This window comes from Papaver somniferum, chromosome 5 (assembly GCF_003573695.1).
Source record: "Papaver somniferum cultivar HN1 chromosome 5, ASM357369v1, whole genome shotgun sequence".
NCBI classification, from domain to species: Eukaryota; Viridiplantae; Streptophyta; class Magnoliopsida; order Ranunculales; family Papaveraceae; genus Papaver; species Papaver somniferum.
The window spans coordinates 147,758,119-147,777,050 of record NC_039362.1 but is presented as its reverse complement, the minus strand read 5'-3'; the positions used below and the strand labels follow the sequence as shown (position 1 = coordinate 147,777,050).

Sequence of the window (18,932 nt, the reverse complement as noted above, 5' to 3'; positions counted from 1 at the left end):
CTCTTGTTTTTATTATTAATTTTTAAATAATATACTTTTGCGAACAATTTGAGAATTCCACCATCTCTTTCGAGATTTCCAACTCCTGATCCTTTGTCTCTTACTGATGCAAATGAATGAGCTGTTCCTCCAATCTTAACAAGCCCTTGTTTCGTACCAAAATCCTGAAACCCAAGGGACTAATGAAGCAAAAGAAGCTGGTCTGATTGCAGGACTAATCGATGCCCACCAGTTCACTGCTGAGCCACCACCACCGGTTGAACCTGGCATTAGCATAGATCATAACCTTTCTGAATCCTCCATGGGAAACTTAGGCGCATGCCCAAAAAAAAAAAAATTCTTACCGCCAGGCCCACAATTAATTTCTGATACAGTCGCACCCATAATTATTTAAAAATATTTAAAACGTACTGAAAGACTCTATTACTCTTCATCGTTTTTGGGCATAATTTTTTTTCTTCTCCGCCGGTTTCTTTCCCTATTCCTCAATTAATCTCTGTAACGGATCTGCAAAGATTTTTTCTCCATCATTTAAAGAAATAAATCATTTAAAATCGATGATTCAAAGAAGTAAATCATTTTTGACTAAACCCTAGAATACATTTCAACAAAAATGGATGAAACGGACGAAGAAGAAAAAATCAAGTAGAAGAAACAGAAAAAAAAGTTATGCAGCTAAATTTTAACTGCATAAAAAGTTATGCAGAAGTAATAATACGTTGCATAACTTTTTATACAGTTAAAAACTAGTTTATAACATGTTATGCAGAAATAATAATATGCATAATGTCTTATGCATCTAAACAAAAATGATGCATAACCAGAAAAGTGAAAAAAATAATGCATAAGACATTATGAAGCTAAAACAAAATAATGCATAATGTCTTATGCATCTAAACAAAATGATGCATAAGACACTATGCACGTGCATAAAAAAATAATCCATAAATCATAAAAGCGAAAACAATAATGCATAAGACGTTATGCAGCTAAAACAAAATAATGGCATAATGTCTTATGCATTAAACAAAATGATGCAGAAGACATTATGCACGTGCATAAAAATCCATAAATCAGAAAAGTGAAAAAAGTAATGCATAAGACAATATGCAGCTAAAACAAAATAATGCATAATGTCTTATGCATCTAAAAAAACTGATGCATAACCAGAAAAAGTGAGAAAAGTAATGCATAAGACATTATGCAGCTAAAACAAAATAATGCATAATGTCTTATGCATCTAAAAAAAACTGATGCATAACCAGAAAAGTGAAAAAAAGTAATGCATAAGACATTATGCAGCTAAAACGAAATAATGCATAATGTCTTATGCATCTAAACAAAACTGATGCATAACCAGAAAAATGAAAAAAGTAATGCATAAGACATTATGCAGCTAAAACAAAAATAATGCATAATGTTTTATGCAAAAATAATAATGGCATAATGTCTTATGCACTAAACAAAATGATGCAGAAGACATTATGCACGTGCATAAAAATCCATAAATCAGAAAAGTGAAAAAAGTAATGCATAAGACAATATGCAGCTAAAACAAAATAATGCATAATGTCTTATGCATCTAAAAAAAAACTGATGCATAACCAGAAAAAGTGAGAAAAGTAATGCATAAGACATTATGCAGCTAAAACAAAATAATGCATAATGTCTTATGCATCTAAAAAATACTGATGCATAACCAGAAAAGTGAAAAAAAGTAATGCATAAGACATTATGCAGCTAAAACAAAAATAATGCATAATGTATTATGCATCTAAAAAAAACTGATGCATAACCAGAAAAGTGAAAAAAAAAAGTAATGCATAAGACATTATGCAGCTAAAACAAAATAATGCATAATGTCTTATGCATCTAAACAAAACTGATGCATAACCAGAAAAGTGAGAAAAGTAATGCATAAGACATTATGCAGCTAAAACAAAATAATGCATAATGTTTTATGCATCTAAACAAAACTGATGTTATGCATAAGACATTATGCATAACATCTTTAATTCAAATCTAATCATAAATTTCCGATTGAGATCAAAAACATGGAGACAAATAAGGTATGAAAATTTCCAATTCAGTTGATATCGAAATACTGCAACACACTTCTTACCCTTTTCAACTTCAATTTTAATTTCTTTTTACTTCTCGAATAATCAAAGACAACAGAACCCAAAATCCCCAGATTTAAACCGTAGATTTTGAAACAGAAACCCTAGTTTTATTGAGAAGATTATTCAGAAAAGGATTTGGGAAAAGATTTGACAAAGGGAAAAATCCAAATGTTAAAAACGAAGAACCGAAGTTCACCATTGTTTTCTTCTCGCTTCTCTCTGTTCGTCGCTCGAAGAAAAGGGTATCTTTTAAAAACTGAGAAGCAGAATTTCATAAATTATGGGTCTGCTACGAATTTTTGACAGGAAAATGGGTGCACCTGAACTTTTCTGTCCGTGGGTTTGACAGTGGTGGAAGTTGAGAAAATGGGTTTGTCTGTAGTTTTCACATCCTCCATTGCTTGGCAAGCTTATAAAGAAACTTGGGCTATTTGTTACTCCTTCAGTTTCAAAAACGTGCACAAGAAATAAGAATTTCATGTTTTTTCCTAATTTATCCTTAAGAAAACTCCTTATTTTGTTATGTAGTAGCTTAGCAGGGCAGGTTCTAAACTAAAAAGCTTCTGCTCAGAATCCCATTCAGTGCAGTATGTGCTGTGTTGGATTAAAAACTGGAGAACATCCTGTAACTACTACGTAATGTTCTGGGTTTTAACTGATACCTGCCAGGAAATAGATGCCCCAAAAAACCTACGATTTTCATTATCAACTTTGAAAAGTCTGATACCAGTAACACTGGTTCATTATTCCAAAATTATAAGTTTTAAGTTCATGAATGAAACAAAGGAAGAAAATAAAACTTCAGCAGAAGAAAATGAAAGACAATAAAAAGCGTAAGTTCTTGAGACAGCTTTACACCAAGACTCCACTCTTTTCTTCCTTGGCTCCTCATCCAAGTTAGGCAGGCTGGAAGGTGGTAGGTTTCTCTTGTTTCACTTCACCAGAAAAGACATCTTGTTCTGCCCAAACTCCCACACCTAATCCAGCAGCATAGGCTGCACCAAGAGCTGTGGTTTCAATGTTAGCTGGTCTAACGACTGGACATCACAACAAATCTGCCTGTTCATATATATCCATTTAAGATAACAGAGGTTAGGTTCCTTCGATTGATGACAATGTAGAACAATCTGACAAAAGTTCTTAGTTATTTTAAAAGCAAACAGTTCAGAATCGCATCTTAATCAATTTGTATGGTGCACTTCTTTGATGATATGAAAAATGTTTCAATAGCAAACAAAATGGCATTACAACAGAGTTGTATATTGAACCAAAGAAACTGAAATTTAAGAAAAAACATACAAAAAACCAGCAATAATATTCCTGCTATGGCAGAGTATTATATAAAGTTACAGCTAGTAGACATAGCAAAATCACTTAGTATCGTTAAAGGGTTTAATTAGCTGGTAAACTTTCCTAGCTATAACTACTGGTCCTGATCGAAATATAGCTATAAAAGACATAACGTTTAAAACGAGCATATTCCCATTCTCAAATGAGTTAAATAAGATAGGAAGACTAGGGATACAAACCTGAATTTGCATCAATAGATTGTTAATAGTTGCTCCACCATCAACTCTGAGCAAAAAATCTCCATTCTCATTTTTCACTTCGCCCTTTTCCCCAGCATCCTTCTTCATCGAGTCTAAGCCATCTTTAACCTGAAAACGATGCTCTCAAGAACAGAACGTGCGATGTGAGACTTGTTAGTAAATCTTGTGATCCTCACGCCACCATGATGCAAATAGACCATTAACACAGAAACAAAATAACTCCGCCGGTGTTCTCAACTTTCCCTGCCAGCTCTTCAATCTCACTAGCACTCTGAATTACCATGACTATCCCTTAGCCATGAACTGCTGCACCAGCAACCCATCTGATCATCATAACCCAAACACAAATCATTAAAAACAGAGAGTTTGAATCAAACAAAAAAAAGAAACCCGAATACTCTTGATTTCTCAGTGCAAGCTAAAAACATATTGCTCCGCGAGACTTTAATGGAAATCCTCTTCACCTGTTGCGTGTCGCTTTCATGTCAGTTTAGCGAAAAACTTCAATTAATGCATCATAGAACCTCCAGAGCTGCATTGCTTATTTTATAAACTATCCGATTCTTCCATTCATCATTTTTTGACCATATGCTCCAGAGTTGTAGAACTAACGTATTCCAAATGCTCAATTTCCTTCTTAGAAAAAGTAGGAGTTCTTTCCCTAACCAGTGCCATGAGAATATTAGCATTACGGCTCTTTGAACTCATTAGAAGACCTACTAGCAGCTTACCGATGGTAACAAAACTAGGAAACCAGTTCTTTCCCATGCTATCCTTACACATTCTAAATGCCTCATCAAACTCGCCTCCTTCACAAAGGTAATGGATCATCGTTTGGTATATCATTCTATTTGGCTTGCCACCTTTATAATGTAATGCAGAATATACTTTTTTTGCCATTAAACTATAACTTAATATCTTCTGCATTACGGGTCTGTCCCAAAACCTTAAGAGCAGCATTGAAAGATTAACAGTCCGAGGACAACCAAAGAGATGCATAGTATAAAATGTATCAACAGCATGCTTACTCATACCGGCATTTCTATATAATGTTATAATCCAAATAACAAACCCCTCACAATGCCCTTGTGGTAATGTTTTCTGCTCCTCAAGAAGCTGGTCAATATAATCAAATCGTCCAGCACCAGCAAGGCGACTAACAGTATCTTCAAATGCAAATCGATTCTCGATTACCAAACGGTTAATAGCATTCGCCTTAAACAAATAAAACAATTTATCTGGATTTCTTTCGTTCTTCAGCTTTATCAATGCAGGTTCTTCCAAATGTTTGGAAACAGCATTAGTTATAATTGCAGATGAAGTGTTTGTTGTTTTTGTGGTGTAAAATCTGAACTATACGCAGAGATAGCATATTCTATTCGTGTTTCTCAACTGAATCATGACAATAATTAATAAATCTCTACAGAAAAAGAATGAAAAAAGGATTCAAAGGGTCAAAACAGAACCCATTTGATAAACCCTAATCAATTTTCTGATCTATATTTGGGAGAAATAATAAAATCAACATAAGAAACGAATGAATGAAAAAATAATACTTGTTAGTGTTTATCCTCCTTGTGGAATTGTGGATCAATCAATCTTCTTTAGCAATCAGATGATGATGATGAGATTGTAACTGTAGATTGAATGTTGATATACCAATGAATCAAATGAGTTTATAACCTCTAATTCCGAGGCTTATAGGGGGGAGATATTGAAAAGGAGCCAAAGAGCTCCCCTGTTAGGTTTTAAGCAGATACTCGTCCGGTATGGCGGTATCCCTTCTTTCTAGTTTTTAATCGGACGTGGAAATAGAACCACCAAGGCCTGTAAGACCGAAAGTCATTTGACCATTATTAGGGCCCGTCTGGCATTGTTTATAACATTTTTGGAAGCATTTCGAAAATTTAATATACATCCAAAGAAAATCATACCTACCTGGAGGATGAGGATGACCATGAAAGTCCATGGTCTAGGCTAGCGACCTCCATTGCACATAAATGAGAGGTGCTCGTCTAAAATGTCCAAGAGTAAGGGCTATGGAGTGAGTGTTCTCATTCGATATCAATGAGTATCACTAAAATGTCCAAGAGTAAGGGCTATGGAGTGAGTGTTCTCATTCGATATGAATGAGTATCACTGAAATTGCTCAAATTAGATTTACTAAGGAACGAGAATACCCACTTATTCATTAATAATCACGCATACACTCATTAGGTCGAATGACTGGGCGAAGAGGACGATAAGTGGCAGCCGTTTTGAGAAAAAAATACATTGAGCGACTGACAATCTACTTCTCAAACCTATTTTTAGAATTTTATTAATTTAAAACTCTTAGATGTGAGACACACAACTAGGTTTTATTATTAAAAACAAAAAAAAAACTACGAGGAGGCATAAGCCGCTTGGGGAGAATTTTTCTCTCCAAAAGGATAAACATCGGCTGCTTAGTCTGTTTTTTTAGACTCCCACGATCACAAAACACTTTTGCACTCAATATCTTACTTAAATTGGCAGTGAATGAGTGTTAATTCCATCACCCTTGCTTTAAGAGTCTACATTATTCTGAGGGGATATGTATCCACACACAGCTCGCCTAATCCGTTTAGCTAAATTTTGCACCTTGATTGAGGAGAATGCCACAACTAATGAGGTGAGGCGTCAGTTGCCGGTTGAAAGATATTTTTGTATCCCTTCCTCGACCTGAGGTCTCCTAGGGAAATCAAAAATTTCTTGAAGGGCACCCTCTAATCAAGGGCTAAGCCTCACGGTAAATTCAGCGCTAGTCCATCGACCCGCGCATAACGTTACACTTTCATATCAAACTAATAACTCGGCAAGAATAAAGCTAAAACATCATATTATTAACTTTTTTTTGCTAATACTAAAAAAATCTAAGAAAGAGCTTTATTAATATTAGAAATATGAACAGAGTGTCAGCTTGGAGTGTTTGATATAATAGAATTGAGCGGATTTGTAACCCAACTTCCAGTAACTTTGTAAGTACGAGAGTGTGTGGCCATTTTATCAGCAGGCTTGTTCAACTTCCTATTAATAAACTTGCAAGTCCAAAGTGGATGTTTGCGTAGATAATCAATGTATAACACCTAAGATAAGTGGTTGATTCTCTCACTTCACTTTCTGATAGTCTCCATTCGTTGAGATGTTATATTATGTGCATCCAACTCAAAACATACTTGTTGTAGATCCAAGTCTTTTATCATTGTATAGCATGTAACAGACCTATTACCTCTTCCTCTCCACATCTAAGTGTCCATGCACATAGATGCATATTTCTTGCTCAAATGCACCTACAGAATTACGAAGAATTAGTCCCAATCCTGTGTCATTTTCAGATAATACAATTTTAGACTATGCATCACAACATATAGAGGTGAAGGTTAGGAAGTATCCATGCAGTATGAGTTATAGGATTCCGATTATTCATGTTACTCATATGCTGATTTTTTCTTCATTTCTGATCCAGTCATACCTTTGAGGTATTGTATACTGCGAATAACTTCTACTGGATTTGGCTTTCATCCTTGAAACACAGTTTTGCACATTGCTTTCCATATCTCTCAACCTGTATTAGCCATTTTAACTACCCAGTCTTCATCGAGTTCACGAAAAGAATTCTTGAACCAACTCATCATTTATTTATCAACAGAGGTGTCATTTGTTTCCGTGCTTCATCTTGTACTAGGGGTGGAGGTCCAAACATCTTTTACAAAAGGACGACCCCATAAGATATGCTTAGTATTTTCAATCACTTGGTGACACATACTGTATTGTTCTACTCTGTAATGTGTTTCTCGGGCCATACGTTCACTGGATGAAATGTTGTCATCTATACACTTCCATAGGAATGTTTTGACTCTTGCAAAAGTATTCAAACCCCATAGCTCTTTCCAAAACTTTGCAATTTCGGTATTAAAGTTATTGGAGATGTTGTTCTTGATAGCCACTAGTTTGTGGTATGCCGACTTTACAATGAATTGACCATGTCGAGTAAGCGTACAAATCAGTATGTCTTGAGAATATGCTGGTATTATCATTGCAAGAATCTTTTTAGCATCTTCAGTTGAGAAAAGTCGTGGAATGATTGAGACCTTCCAAGTTTTTGTATCTGGATCAATAAGATCAGCGACCTTTTAAAATTAACAGCTATATCAAAATCTGTAATTGGAACGAAATGTATTTTTCCATGCATGTGATCTAGTTATCCTTCCATGTGAGTATACTTTTGCCATCCCCTAGTAACCAAAAACTATACTGCGAACAAATTGATATTCACTGTAGATACTTTGTCATATCCAGGTGAACTCTTTTTTTTTTTAGGCATGAAGAAGTGATATATATGGAAAATGCCGCTCTTTTAATGCCTTTGCCCATAACTGTTGTGAGTTGTTACATAATCACCAAACTGCTTTAGCAAGCAATGATTGGTTGAAACATTTTAAATCTCGGAAACCCATTCCTCCGAGAGACTTGTGACTGTTAACTTTTGTCCATGATGTTAGATAAACTCCTTTTCCATCATGTTTTTTCCACCAAAACCTCCTCTAGAATTCGTCCAATTCTTTAAATATTGCCTTAGGAATTTTAAAAGAACCCATTTGATGTGATGGCATTACATTCAGAATATGCTCCACCATAATTGATCTTCCCGATTGTGTCAAAAACTTACCATTCCGCCATACCCTCCACAAGATTTCAGAAAGATGTAGTTTTGCGTCTACTGAGAAATAGTGGTGTTGATGGTGGATTTTTGACAAGGGAGGAAATCGTAGTATGGTGTCTGCCCAGCTGCGGAAACATGAAATAAAATATGCATAAATTCCTGACCCGGCATCAGTAATATAAAATCGTACTTCTACATTATATTCCGTAAGAGAATTGAGATGCATATCCGGCTAATAGCTATATTGGCCTTTAATATGCTTGCAAGATTTTAGAGCTTCACTCGGCTGAACTCTCATTATCTAATGCAGGGTCAAACGAGTTTTCATGTATTAATCAATGTATACTGATGATATAATTATAAATATTCAGAATGAGCTACTATGTCATTTTGAATAAAAGTACTCTTAGAAGCATATTATTTAGTAAGAAAATACATTGAACATCACTTCGAGTCGCAAAACTTCCACGAATGAATTCCTTGAATATGTTTTATATGATCCAAACAAAGTGTCAACGCCGTCGGCCAGGACAAATAGCCAAGATAAGTTGGCGAATCAACATGGCCAATGCGCCAGGATAACATGGGTCGCGTCCCATAGCCAGGACAACATGAAAAACGTTCCAGGTCAACATGGATGAATTTCTTGAATTCCTACGAAATTACATTGAAAATCACTTTGAGACACAAAACTTCCACGGTTGAATCCCTTAAATATGTTATATATGATCCAAACAGAGTGCCGATACCGACTACGCTTGGCCATGGCCAAGCTGCCATGCCAAATAGCCAACAAAGATGTCAAATCAACATGGCCAACGTGCTGGGACAACATGGGTCGCGTCCCACATTTAGGAAAACATGAAAACGTCCCAGTCCAACATGGCTAACATCCCATAGCCATGACAACATGTATAACGTCCCGGGACAACATGGGTCGTGTCCCATAGCCATGCCAACATGGCCAGCGTCCCATGTCAACTTGGTCGTCCCACACCACAACTTGGCTAGCTGTCTACTTGGTCGTGCCCCCGCCATGACTTTTATAGCTATCAAAGTGGTCGTGCCCCGCGCCCCAACTTGATTAGCTATCAACTTGGTTTTTGCCCCGCGCCATGACTTGATTAGCTATCAACTTGGTCGTGCCCCGCGCCACGACTTGATTAGCTATCAACTTGGTCGTTCCCCACGCCAAGACTTGACTAGCTATCAACTTGGACGTCTTATGATAAACTTCTTATTATTCTCACGAACTTTGGATCTGAGTTGTCTCTTCAATCTATGTCACTTCGACAAGGCCAGAATAGCCTAGATTGAATACTTAGTCAAAATATATATTATGGCTATAACCTAGTCAAGACAAGAGACAGTTCATGACTTTACTAATTCCTATGAGAAATCAAACATATTACGTGGGGAGATATCATGGGGTGTTGGTCTGGTGGTTTATAGCAACATGCGGCGTGGCAACACCCCATGATGAGGAAGTAATAAGTAGTGATCACGGTTAAAAGCGGTTAAGGAGTAATGTGTGATGGAGCATTGGTTTACAAGATTATGAAAACCTACCTAGGATGATAGGCTTAGCTTAACCATTATATCCACGTCTCCATCTCTTCACAACATCCACTACTTACGAGAAAACAATGTATTGTTCCTTACAACTATAAATAGACTCTTTTGTCTATCCAACAGAACAGCACAAGTTTATCATTCTCAAGCTCTGCTTCTTCCGTATTTTGACAACCCTACACACACAATTCATCGTCATTGTGATTCCTCAACTTTATCTTCTTTCGCTCCCTTACGATCAACCCATTTTCTCTCCTGGTAATCGGAGCAAAAAGTAAACGACCATTGTCTTGGCTTAGGCTCGTTTTGTGCGATTTTGATCCTCAAACCTAAAGAACGTGCTTCAATAGTACATTGTTGAAGAAATACAATTTTTGGGTATTAACAATTGGCGACCACAGCGGGAGACCAACCTCTTTGCTAGAAATTCAATTCTTCGACCGTCTAAAAAAGGGTGGATCTTAGATCTGGTTCAGTCATTAACCTCAATTCAAGTCCAGCAACCAATATCAATTCCGGTAACACCAACAGGGGAACAACATAGATCATTCTTCATAATTCTTTCGTCAAAATCACCAAAACTCATCTTTCAGGTCGTGTTATTAGAGGTGCCATACATATCCAAACATCACCAAGTCTCTAAGATCTGATGAAGACACCCTTGATAAAACACAAACAAATGTGCCTATCACTCAGAAGTCAATAATCGCTCATCTCAACAATCGGACGGAGCAACCACCTCTAGAGCAACACAACTATCATATGGATCAAACCAGTATCGCCTCCGAATTTATTGTTGATGCTACCTCAAGATCTCACGTCCAAGGATACATACAAGTTCACTTCGTCCCTAATCTAATACCAAGAAATAGTCATCGACAAATTTGGTAGAAATCTGGAAAGGCGATCTGCAAACTTGTGGAAAGAAAGTTTAATCTCTATTCCACCAGCACCAGCCTCCGTGTCTACTTGAGATCCAAACACTTTTATACTAATGAGATACCTCTATCCTCCCTTGTTATTGCACAAGGAGAGCCCCTATGACTCCGTGAGATGGCCAATCAATTAACAAAAATTGTTTCCACAAAGAGAAAGAGATATTCTCATCAGTAACCAACTCGATATGGAAAATGCTCGGAAAGAGGTCATCACGTTTCTCAAGACAATCACAGATAAGCAGACTACAAAGCAAAGCCATCACTAGACGGAGTGTTCCAATACTCCTAATGCATCCAACGTCAATACATCTAGAATCAGCATTCGACACGATGACGAGATATTCATTCAATGAAAGCAACCAAGGATCCAGCAAGTAAACTTGTCATTTATAAGGCCCTAAAGAGACCACTGCCACTACCATTTTGTGGACTGGAGTGCCTGCTACTACTTCACTGGTAACAATCATGTAGCTCTAGACTATGACATGGTTCTGAGATGTTCATGAATCCGTATCCACAAGGCAAGACTTGACGCATCTCTCCAGGATTGTCACCAAGGAACCCATCTATATGCATTAACAAACTAGTGTTCTTTAAATATTTCCCACCTTCAGAGCATCACCAAGCAACGGATCTGGATGTTAAACAATTTGCTAGAGGAGAGGTGATGTCGTGCACTCGTGGATTTTGCCTACAAGTAATTATTGTTCAACAACTCTTTTTACAACTAGTTGCCACACGACCCATCAAATTTTGGGGACTTGACCCGAGTATCAACCCCACTACGACTTGACGATGTGAACGTGGAGATGGTTCTTTCAAAAATTTATCAAACTGATAGGGGTTCGTCTCTACTGAGAATATTAAAACCAATAACCAATTATCCAAAAGATATGTCACGAACCTGAAATACCAAAACTCAACCCTTTCCAAGTCGGAGACACATCAATAAAGCTTTTACTTCTCCCAGGGAGAATCTATATTTGATTAGGTGAATATTACAAACTCGTCGATACTGACAAGCCAACAAGGGTGGCCATGAAAAATGACTTAAAGCTGTCAAGGCTTAAGCACTTCATCACTCCTGACAAAGCTGTCAAGGATTAAGAACTTCATCACCCCTAGCAATGTTTTCATGTTTTTATGCAATATTCAATTCGTTAATTCGAGGAAGTATTATTTCCCGTTTTAAAAGATCCATTGCGAGCCATCCATCAAAAATCCCTACTTACTCAAAAACCCTGAAATGAAATCACAAAAATCAGGTATCTAAGAGATGCATCAAACTTTCAAAAAATTACTACTTAGAAAGTATCTTTTAAGACTGATTCAGCACCATCAGCATTTTCTCTCTCCACCTTTACAAGGGCTTCAGTTGCAAGCATCTTCCGGGGTTGTCTTTCAATATCATCCCTAGCCTTGGTAACCGCTTCTAAGCCAGAAGACGTGTCTACTTCCTTCAAAGTTCTCTTGAATGACTCTCATATGATGAAGAATCCATCTAACACCAAGCCTAGTCTCCTCAGCTTCCTCCAAGAGTCGGATTCTGTCAAACTTGAAGTCAACTCAACGTTTAGATACTCAATTGGCGCAGCTTTCATCGCATTGGCATCTTATGCGGCGGTACCACTTAGAACGACATCTTAGCTGCATCCATATAATCACATGAATCACACTTGGGGACTGAAGGTTTAAACAAGATCCCCTCACTGTCAAGAACACCTCCCATGGTCAACTAAAGAGTCATAACCTTGACAAGGTCCTTTACTCTCCAAGGTCACAGCGCTTGCAACACCGTATAAGGCTGAGACGCATCCCAAGCCTATTCCAGAGAACATAACTTCAATAACTAAAGAGAAGTGCGACTGGAGACTGCTCATTGCAACCCATTCACTACGTTAACAATAAGATCGCCCACTCACATCATCCTGAAGAGGTAACACCTGAAAACGCAGTGGTATAACAACCACACCCAACTATTTTGTTCGGAAATATGTATGGACTAAACTCCAATATAATTCCAAGAGCACCAACTTAAAAGTGAGACTCAATCAAGAAATATATCAAAGAGCTTTATTTATTTCTCAACACAATCAGCGATTCGAATAGATATAAATCCGTGATCCTGATTATTATGAGAGTAAATCGGATGCTACCAAAGACCAATGTATGAGTGTCAATCAAGTTCTTATCCAACAAACAAGGTCGGATTTAACAAATGTGATTGAACTACGCACAACCTGTGATATTTCAATTATATAAACAAATATAATGCATAAAACAAATAACACATAAAAACGCGGGCGTCTCACTCCAACTCCGAACCAGGTACGTGTATTTTGTGGGAAATCCTAATTGTTCATGAATTATTCGACTTCGCGATTTATTCGCTGATGTAATTCGGACAGCTGTCAACTCGTGACATTGGCTTGGATCTGGTTGTGTCAATCCGATTCTCACTGTTCTAGTATGTTTCCTTACTTTCTGAAGAGTTTCTAAAAATTATGTTCACAATGTGAATTGAACCTATGACCTATGCATTTTCTGATTGCACACTCCAAACACTGGGATGTTAATTCTTCGGTGATTATGCTTAATGTATTATCAATATATCTATTTTCTATGCATACTCATAATTTTAGACTATATAACTTTAAAAATGTAATTTGGTATATGCCGGACTTTCAATAACGAATTGGTATCTTTAAAAATCCGAACAATACTTGTACTTATCATGTTTTGTATGTATCACCAACCATTGACCGGATTTTTGACCGAATTTGATATTTACAAATCCAAACAATACTTGTACTTATCATGTTTTGTACGTTTTCCAAACTACGAATTTCTAACTAGGAGTACAATAACCACACCCAACTAATTCGTTTGGCAATTTGTATGGACTAAACTCCAATATAATTCCGAGAGTACCAACTTAAAAGTGAGACTCAATCAAGAAAGAGCTTTATCTTTTTCTCAACACAATCAGCAAATCGAACAGATAGAAAACCGTGAGCCTGATTGTTATGATAAACAAATATAATGCGGAAAATAAATAATACAGACACCAGAAATTTTGTTAACGAGGAAACCGAAAATGCATAAAAACCGTGGGACCTAGTCCAGACTTGAACGCCACACTGTATTAAGACACCACAGACTCTAGCCTACTACAAGTTAACTTCGGACTGGAATGTAGTTGAGCCTTAACCAAGTATCATATCGATTAAGGTACAGTCACAATCCTTACGCCTATTGAATCTCGCAATACCATGCGCACTTGATTCCCTTAGATAATCTCACCCACAACTAAGAGTTGCTAAGACCCAAAGTCGAAGACTTATAAACAAATCTGTCTCCCACATATACGTATATTCTGGTTGTTGTTTACATCTTTAGATAAAGATAAAGGTGTACAGGAAACTCAACTAATAATCCGGTCTTATACTCCCGAAGAGCAGCTTAGAAATATTAGTCACCTCACAATAACCTCACTGATTCACAGAAGAAGTTATTGTGTAATCACAAGAGTCTGAGACGAAGAACTGTTGTGATTACTTTTTATATCTTACCTATCAGAGATAAATCTCGAGAAAATATTAAAGAAGATTAAACTTAATACGATAGAAAAAGTAAGATCAGAATATGCAACTACAGATAAAATAGTTGGATGTGGCTACGTCGTTAACCCTAATTATGGTTTTCAGAATAACTGTAAACCTGGGTTAAAGTAGAATCGACTCTAGTTTGTAACTAGGAAACACGAGAGTGTCGGGATTAGGTTTCCCAGATGCTAGAGTTCTTCCTTATACAGTCTTTCAAATCAGGGTTGCTTACAATCAAAGCTAAGATATCTTAGTAACAAAGCAATTGATATTCACCGTTAGATGAACTACTGATTTAAGATTCAAGCTAAGTCTTCTTAGAAAATAAGAAATCAATATCCATCGTTGGATGGTATTAGCTTGATATACACAAATGAAATATACCTATAGTTAGATTTGGGTAAACCGTACCTATAACGTGTATAAAAAGTTGGCTCAATAACAATTAACCGAAGTTAGCCATATGAACACTTTTAGTTTATCCATATTCATCTAACATTTCCATATCAAATATGATAATCAATCAATCATGATAAATAATCAAATGAATCTAAATGTGTTTTTAGATAGTTGTTCAAATGTTCACTATTAATACCCCGAATTTTTAGCTTGGCGCATGCTCAAAGATGCGTCATGGCATGAGCGGAAGATTAATCTCAAGCTTATGTTGCGTTAAGAGGAACATTGGTATAGAGCCAATATAATGCCAATTACGGCACATTTCGAAGGCATATTGGCCAAGGGCCAATGTCGCATCATCATGATGCATTAGGCTCGTTCGGTGGATGGCCTTGGACGTTGCAGCGCAATCATTGCGAATGTGAAGGCTATTGTCCTAGAGCCAAGATCGCACAACTATTGTGCATCAGGTCAGAGAGGGCTGGCCAAGTGAATATTGCACAATCATTGTGCAATACACTAAAGTAAATATCGTGCAATCATTATGCAATACGCCAGAGCGAGCCGGCAGAAGGAATGTTGTGCAATCATTGTGCAGCACTAGAGTAAACCCAACAATCATTGTCGGTTACTCAGACGTACATGGATACGGCCATGAATAGTGAAGCAGGCATGTCAATCCTCTCCCCTTTTCTAAGTTGTAGAAATGTCAAGTAAATATATATGTGGAGGGTTAGTTGATGAAGGTGCATATGCGGACCATGTACCAAGTAAGCTTCATAGCTTAGTCGAAAGATATAAATGATGTGTAAGACTTATTTAAATTTGTGTAGCCTTGCAAATAGGGAATTTTATGCTTAGGCATCACTATGCCATGTCGCGGACTCAATAATGCGCAACCTTTGTGCATTTTTACGGAACAGCCTATACGGACCAGGCCATTACCATTATTTCTTGGCCACGACCTTGCAAATAAGTTAGACTTAAGTTGTTGTCCCTTCGAGGATGAACTACGGTCAGTGGTTGATCCCTTTAGAGTATGTAAGGGAACCTAAGCAGCCGCAATGAGTTACAGCATTGTCGGTCCAGCACTTTATCACTCATATCATCTACCTGAGAGATGATTGCAGCACATATGCCTCTCATATCATCTGGATCGGCGGCTCGACGCAAGACATGATTGTGGACAAACTTGATGAGGAAGTATGACGGTTACTCAGCTAGATGGGAAATTCACTGATGAATTTCCTACGTTGATGCAAGGCTTTATACCCTTGTTCTATGGTAAATTGGAACGGCGTGGAAGCTAAGTTAGCTGCATAATGCTCAACGACCATGCTTGCAAGGGCAGACGAACGTGCATTTTCATAGCTTTAAGGCCCGGTTAGTAGCATCATAATGGCGCATCGGGGAAGTTATGTCCTGCGCGCCAAGCGTAATTTTCCGATTCGTTGCAGTTGGTACCAGAGCATGTTCCGAGAAAACTCTTGGGACTGTGAGTAATGGACTCGTTAAGGGATTACTTCCTTTTATGAAAATTTAAAGTTTGAGAGTATGCCAACTTTTGCACGAAAAGGTTATGTAACTGCAAGGCCAGTTACTTTTCGAATCGAGATGAGCTTGTTTAAGCTTTGTGAGTTTTCCAGAAAATTCGTTTCGGACGGTGCTATCTGGGACAGTTGTCTGGTATGGTACTACCACTGGCATGGGGATTGAGCACCCCTCACCCGTCTGGGATTGTGTGCGTTTTCAGGTTGGCTAGCAACCCATTACGATGGGTAAACGGAAATCCGTCAAGGACAGTGGCGTGCATCTCACTGCACTGGCATTAGAGTTTGGTCCTCACAGTGCTGTATTAAGATTTTGAATTATCATTTCGATGACATCTTCCACTTGTGAACTCTAGGAATTCCTGAGTGGTGGTATGAGACTCCCCTTAGGATACCTGGTTGAGATATCTTTTGGAAACTGGATAATTGATATTCTTGGTAACGTTGTGGACTCTTTTGGGATTCCTGAGTATGCAGTATGAGACATCTGCTCAGAAGGTCCTAATTGGTGTTCCATAACAAACTGAAGAAACGTTGAGTGATTTTTGAGCATCTAGTATGGGACTATTGCTCAGGAATCCAAACCGAATAGATTTTCCACAATAGTTTTTGTTTTGAATTTTGGGGATGAAATCTTTTAAAGGGGTGAATGATGTAACACCCCGAATTTTTAGCATAATGCATGCTCAAAGATGCGCCATGGCATGAGCTGAAGCTTCATCTCAAGCATATGTTGGGTTAAGAGGAACATTGTGTCATAGTCCTTTAGCCTTATGGAGTACTAGGGTATGCCATTATTAATTGAGTGGATGCTCTTATAAACTGTTAGTCATTGGTCAGTCTTGTATTGAGTGTTGACCGATTAGATAGTAACATGTGTCGACTATCTGATCGTTGTTGTTAGGTCTTCACTTTATTAAATGTGTAAGAACCTCTTCTCTATTTTCAATTAATGAGAAAATACCTGCAGATTAGTTTAGTAGTTCTGTTCATTAGGAACTTAGATCCAATTTCATTAACTCTTGATTCCCAAATTGTACTGAGTACAATACATTTGGCATCAGAGCTACTCAAAAAAAATTCTCGATGGGCGCTTCCGATCCAAAAACTATTAAGGATGTTATAGAACTGATGCAGCGATAGCATCTGAGCTCTGAAGATCGTTTTTCTGCCATTGAAGACAAGCTTCTTCTACAACAACAAAAAGTTGATCTGAATCAAGCATCGATTAACCAACGATTTGATGAGATGCTAGACCGCTTCCCATCTACATCGAAAACATCTCAATGATTCAGGAGGATCAATTCATGGTACTCATCTCGACAATCTTCCAATCTTTGGTTCAATCTTGCCAGGAGGAACTCAAAATCAATTTAATCGAGTACCACAGCTTGATTTCCCAAGATTTAATGGTGATAATCCTCGGGGTTGGATCCAAAAATGTGAACAATACTTCTGGCTACACAACATCGATGAGAGTCGCAGAGTAGATATTGCATCTATCTATCTTGATGGCAAAGCCGACAAATGGTTTCTCAATTTTCAGGTTGGTCGAACTCGTATAACTTGGTTTGAATTTGCTCGTGGTATTTGTTTCAGATTTGAAAATCCCGTGGAAGAAAATTTTACTGAGAGTTTTAATAAACTGGTTCAGATTAACTCTGTAGAAGAGTATTTTGAAGAATTTGAATCTCTCAAATACTTTAATGCTTTCTAACAATCCGTCCTTAAGTGAGCACTATTTTATCATGATTTTCATTAGTGAGTTGAAGGAAGAACTGCGTAATTCTGTAGCTATATTTTATCCAAAATCACTTGCCACAACTTTTTCCTTAGCAAGAATGGAGGAACAAAAGCATCACACTGCTGCTGCTAAAAGTGTTAGAACCAACTCTAGCTCTTTCACTAACTCTAGAGCTTTCTCTACCACAACCTTCCCTCTTAAACCAACTTCCACCTCTTACACTACTTCCAAGTCTACTCCTACAACTCCAAAATCTTATTCCCCAACACCACTCAAGCCCTCATCAACAAATCTCATTATTAAACGTTTAACTCAAGAGCAAATGCGGATTCGCAGGGATAAAAGGTCTTTGTTATAATTGTGATGAGGTTTCTTCATTGGGTCATAAGTGCAAGGGTAGGCAGCAATTGTTTATGGTGCAAACTGAAAATTCTGATACACAGGACACAGAGGTTGAGGATGGGGTTTTTGAAGAAGCTGTGGAATCACCAGTTGAGTCTGATATGGAGATTTCTCTTCATGCTCTCACTGGTACTGTCACAGGTGATACTATACGCATTCCTGGTCTTCTTAAGAGACAATCTGTCTATATTCTTATTGATACTAATAGCACAACTAATTTCATAGATTGTTCTCTAGCTGCTAAAGTCAAGCGCAAGGTAGAACACACAACTCATATGTTAGTTACAATTGCTAATGGGGAGAAAACAGTGAGTACTGGTATTTGTTCTAAACTTCCTTGGTGTATGCAGGGTTATCAATTCACT

At 37.5% G+C, this 18,932-nt stretch overlaps 1 protein-coding gene across 1 annotated transcript; it reads right to left on the bottom strand.

Annotated features, from left to right (window-relative positions):
- Window positions 1-2,808: 2,808 nt before the first annotated feature.
- LOC113279830 (pentatricopeptide repeat-containing protein At1g80150, mitochondrial-like) lies at window positions 2,809-7,926 on the bottom strand. The gene is made up of 6 exons (XM_026528482.1): window positions 7,918-7,926; window positions 7,461-7,824; window positions 6,924-7,014; window positions 4,138-5,021; window positions 3,653-3,996; window positions 2,809-3,182 (listed from the first exon to the last, which is right to left on the bottom strand). Exons 1-4 carry the CDS (start codon window positions 7,924-7,926, stop codon window positions 4,247-4,249), a joined length of 1,239 nt encoding a protein of 412 aa, XP_026384267.1. The 3' UTR covers window positions 2,809-3,182; window positions 3,653-3,996; window positions 4,138-4,246.
- Window positions 7,927-18,932: the final 11,006 nt, after the last annotated feature.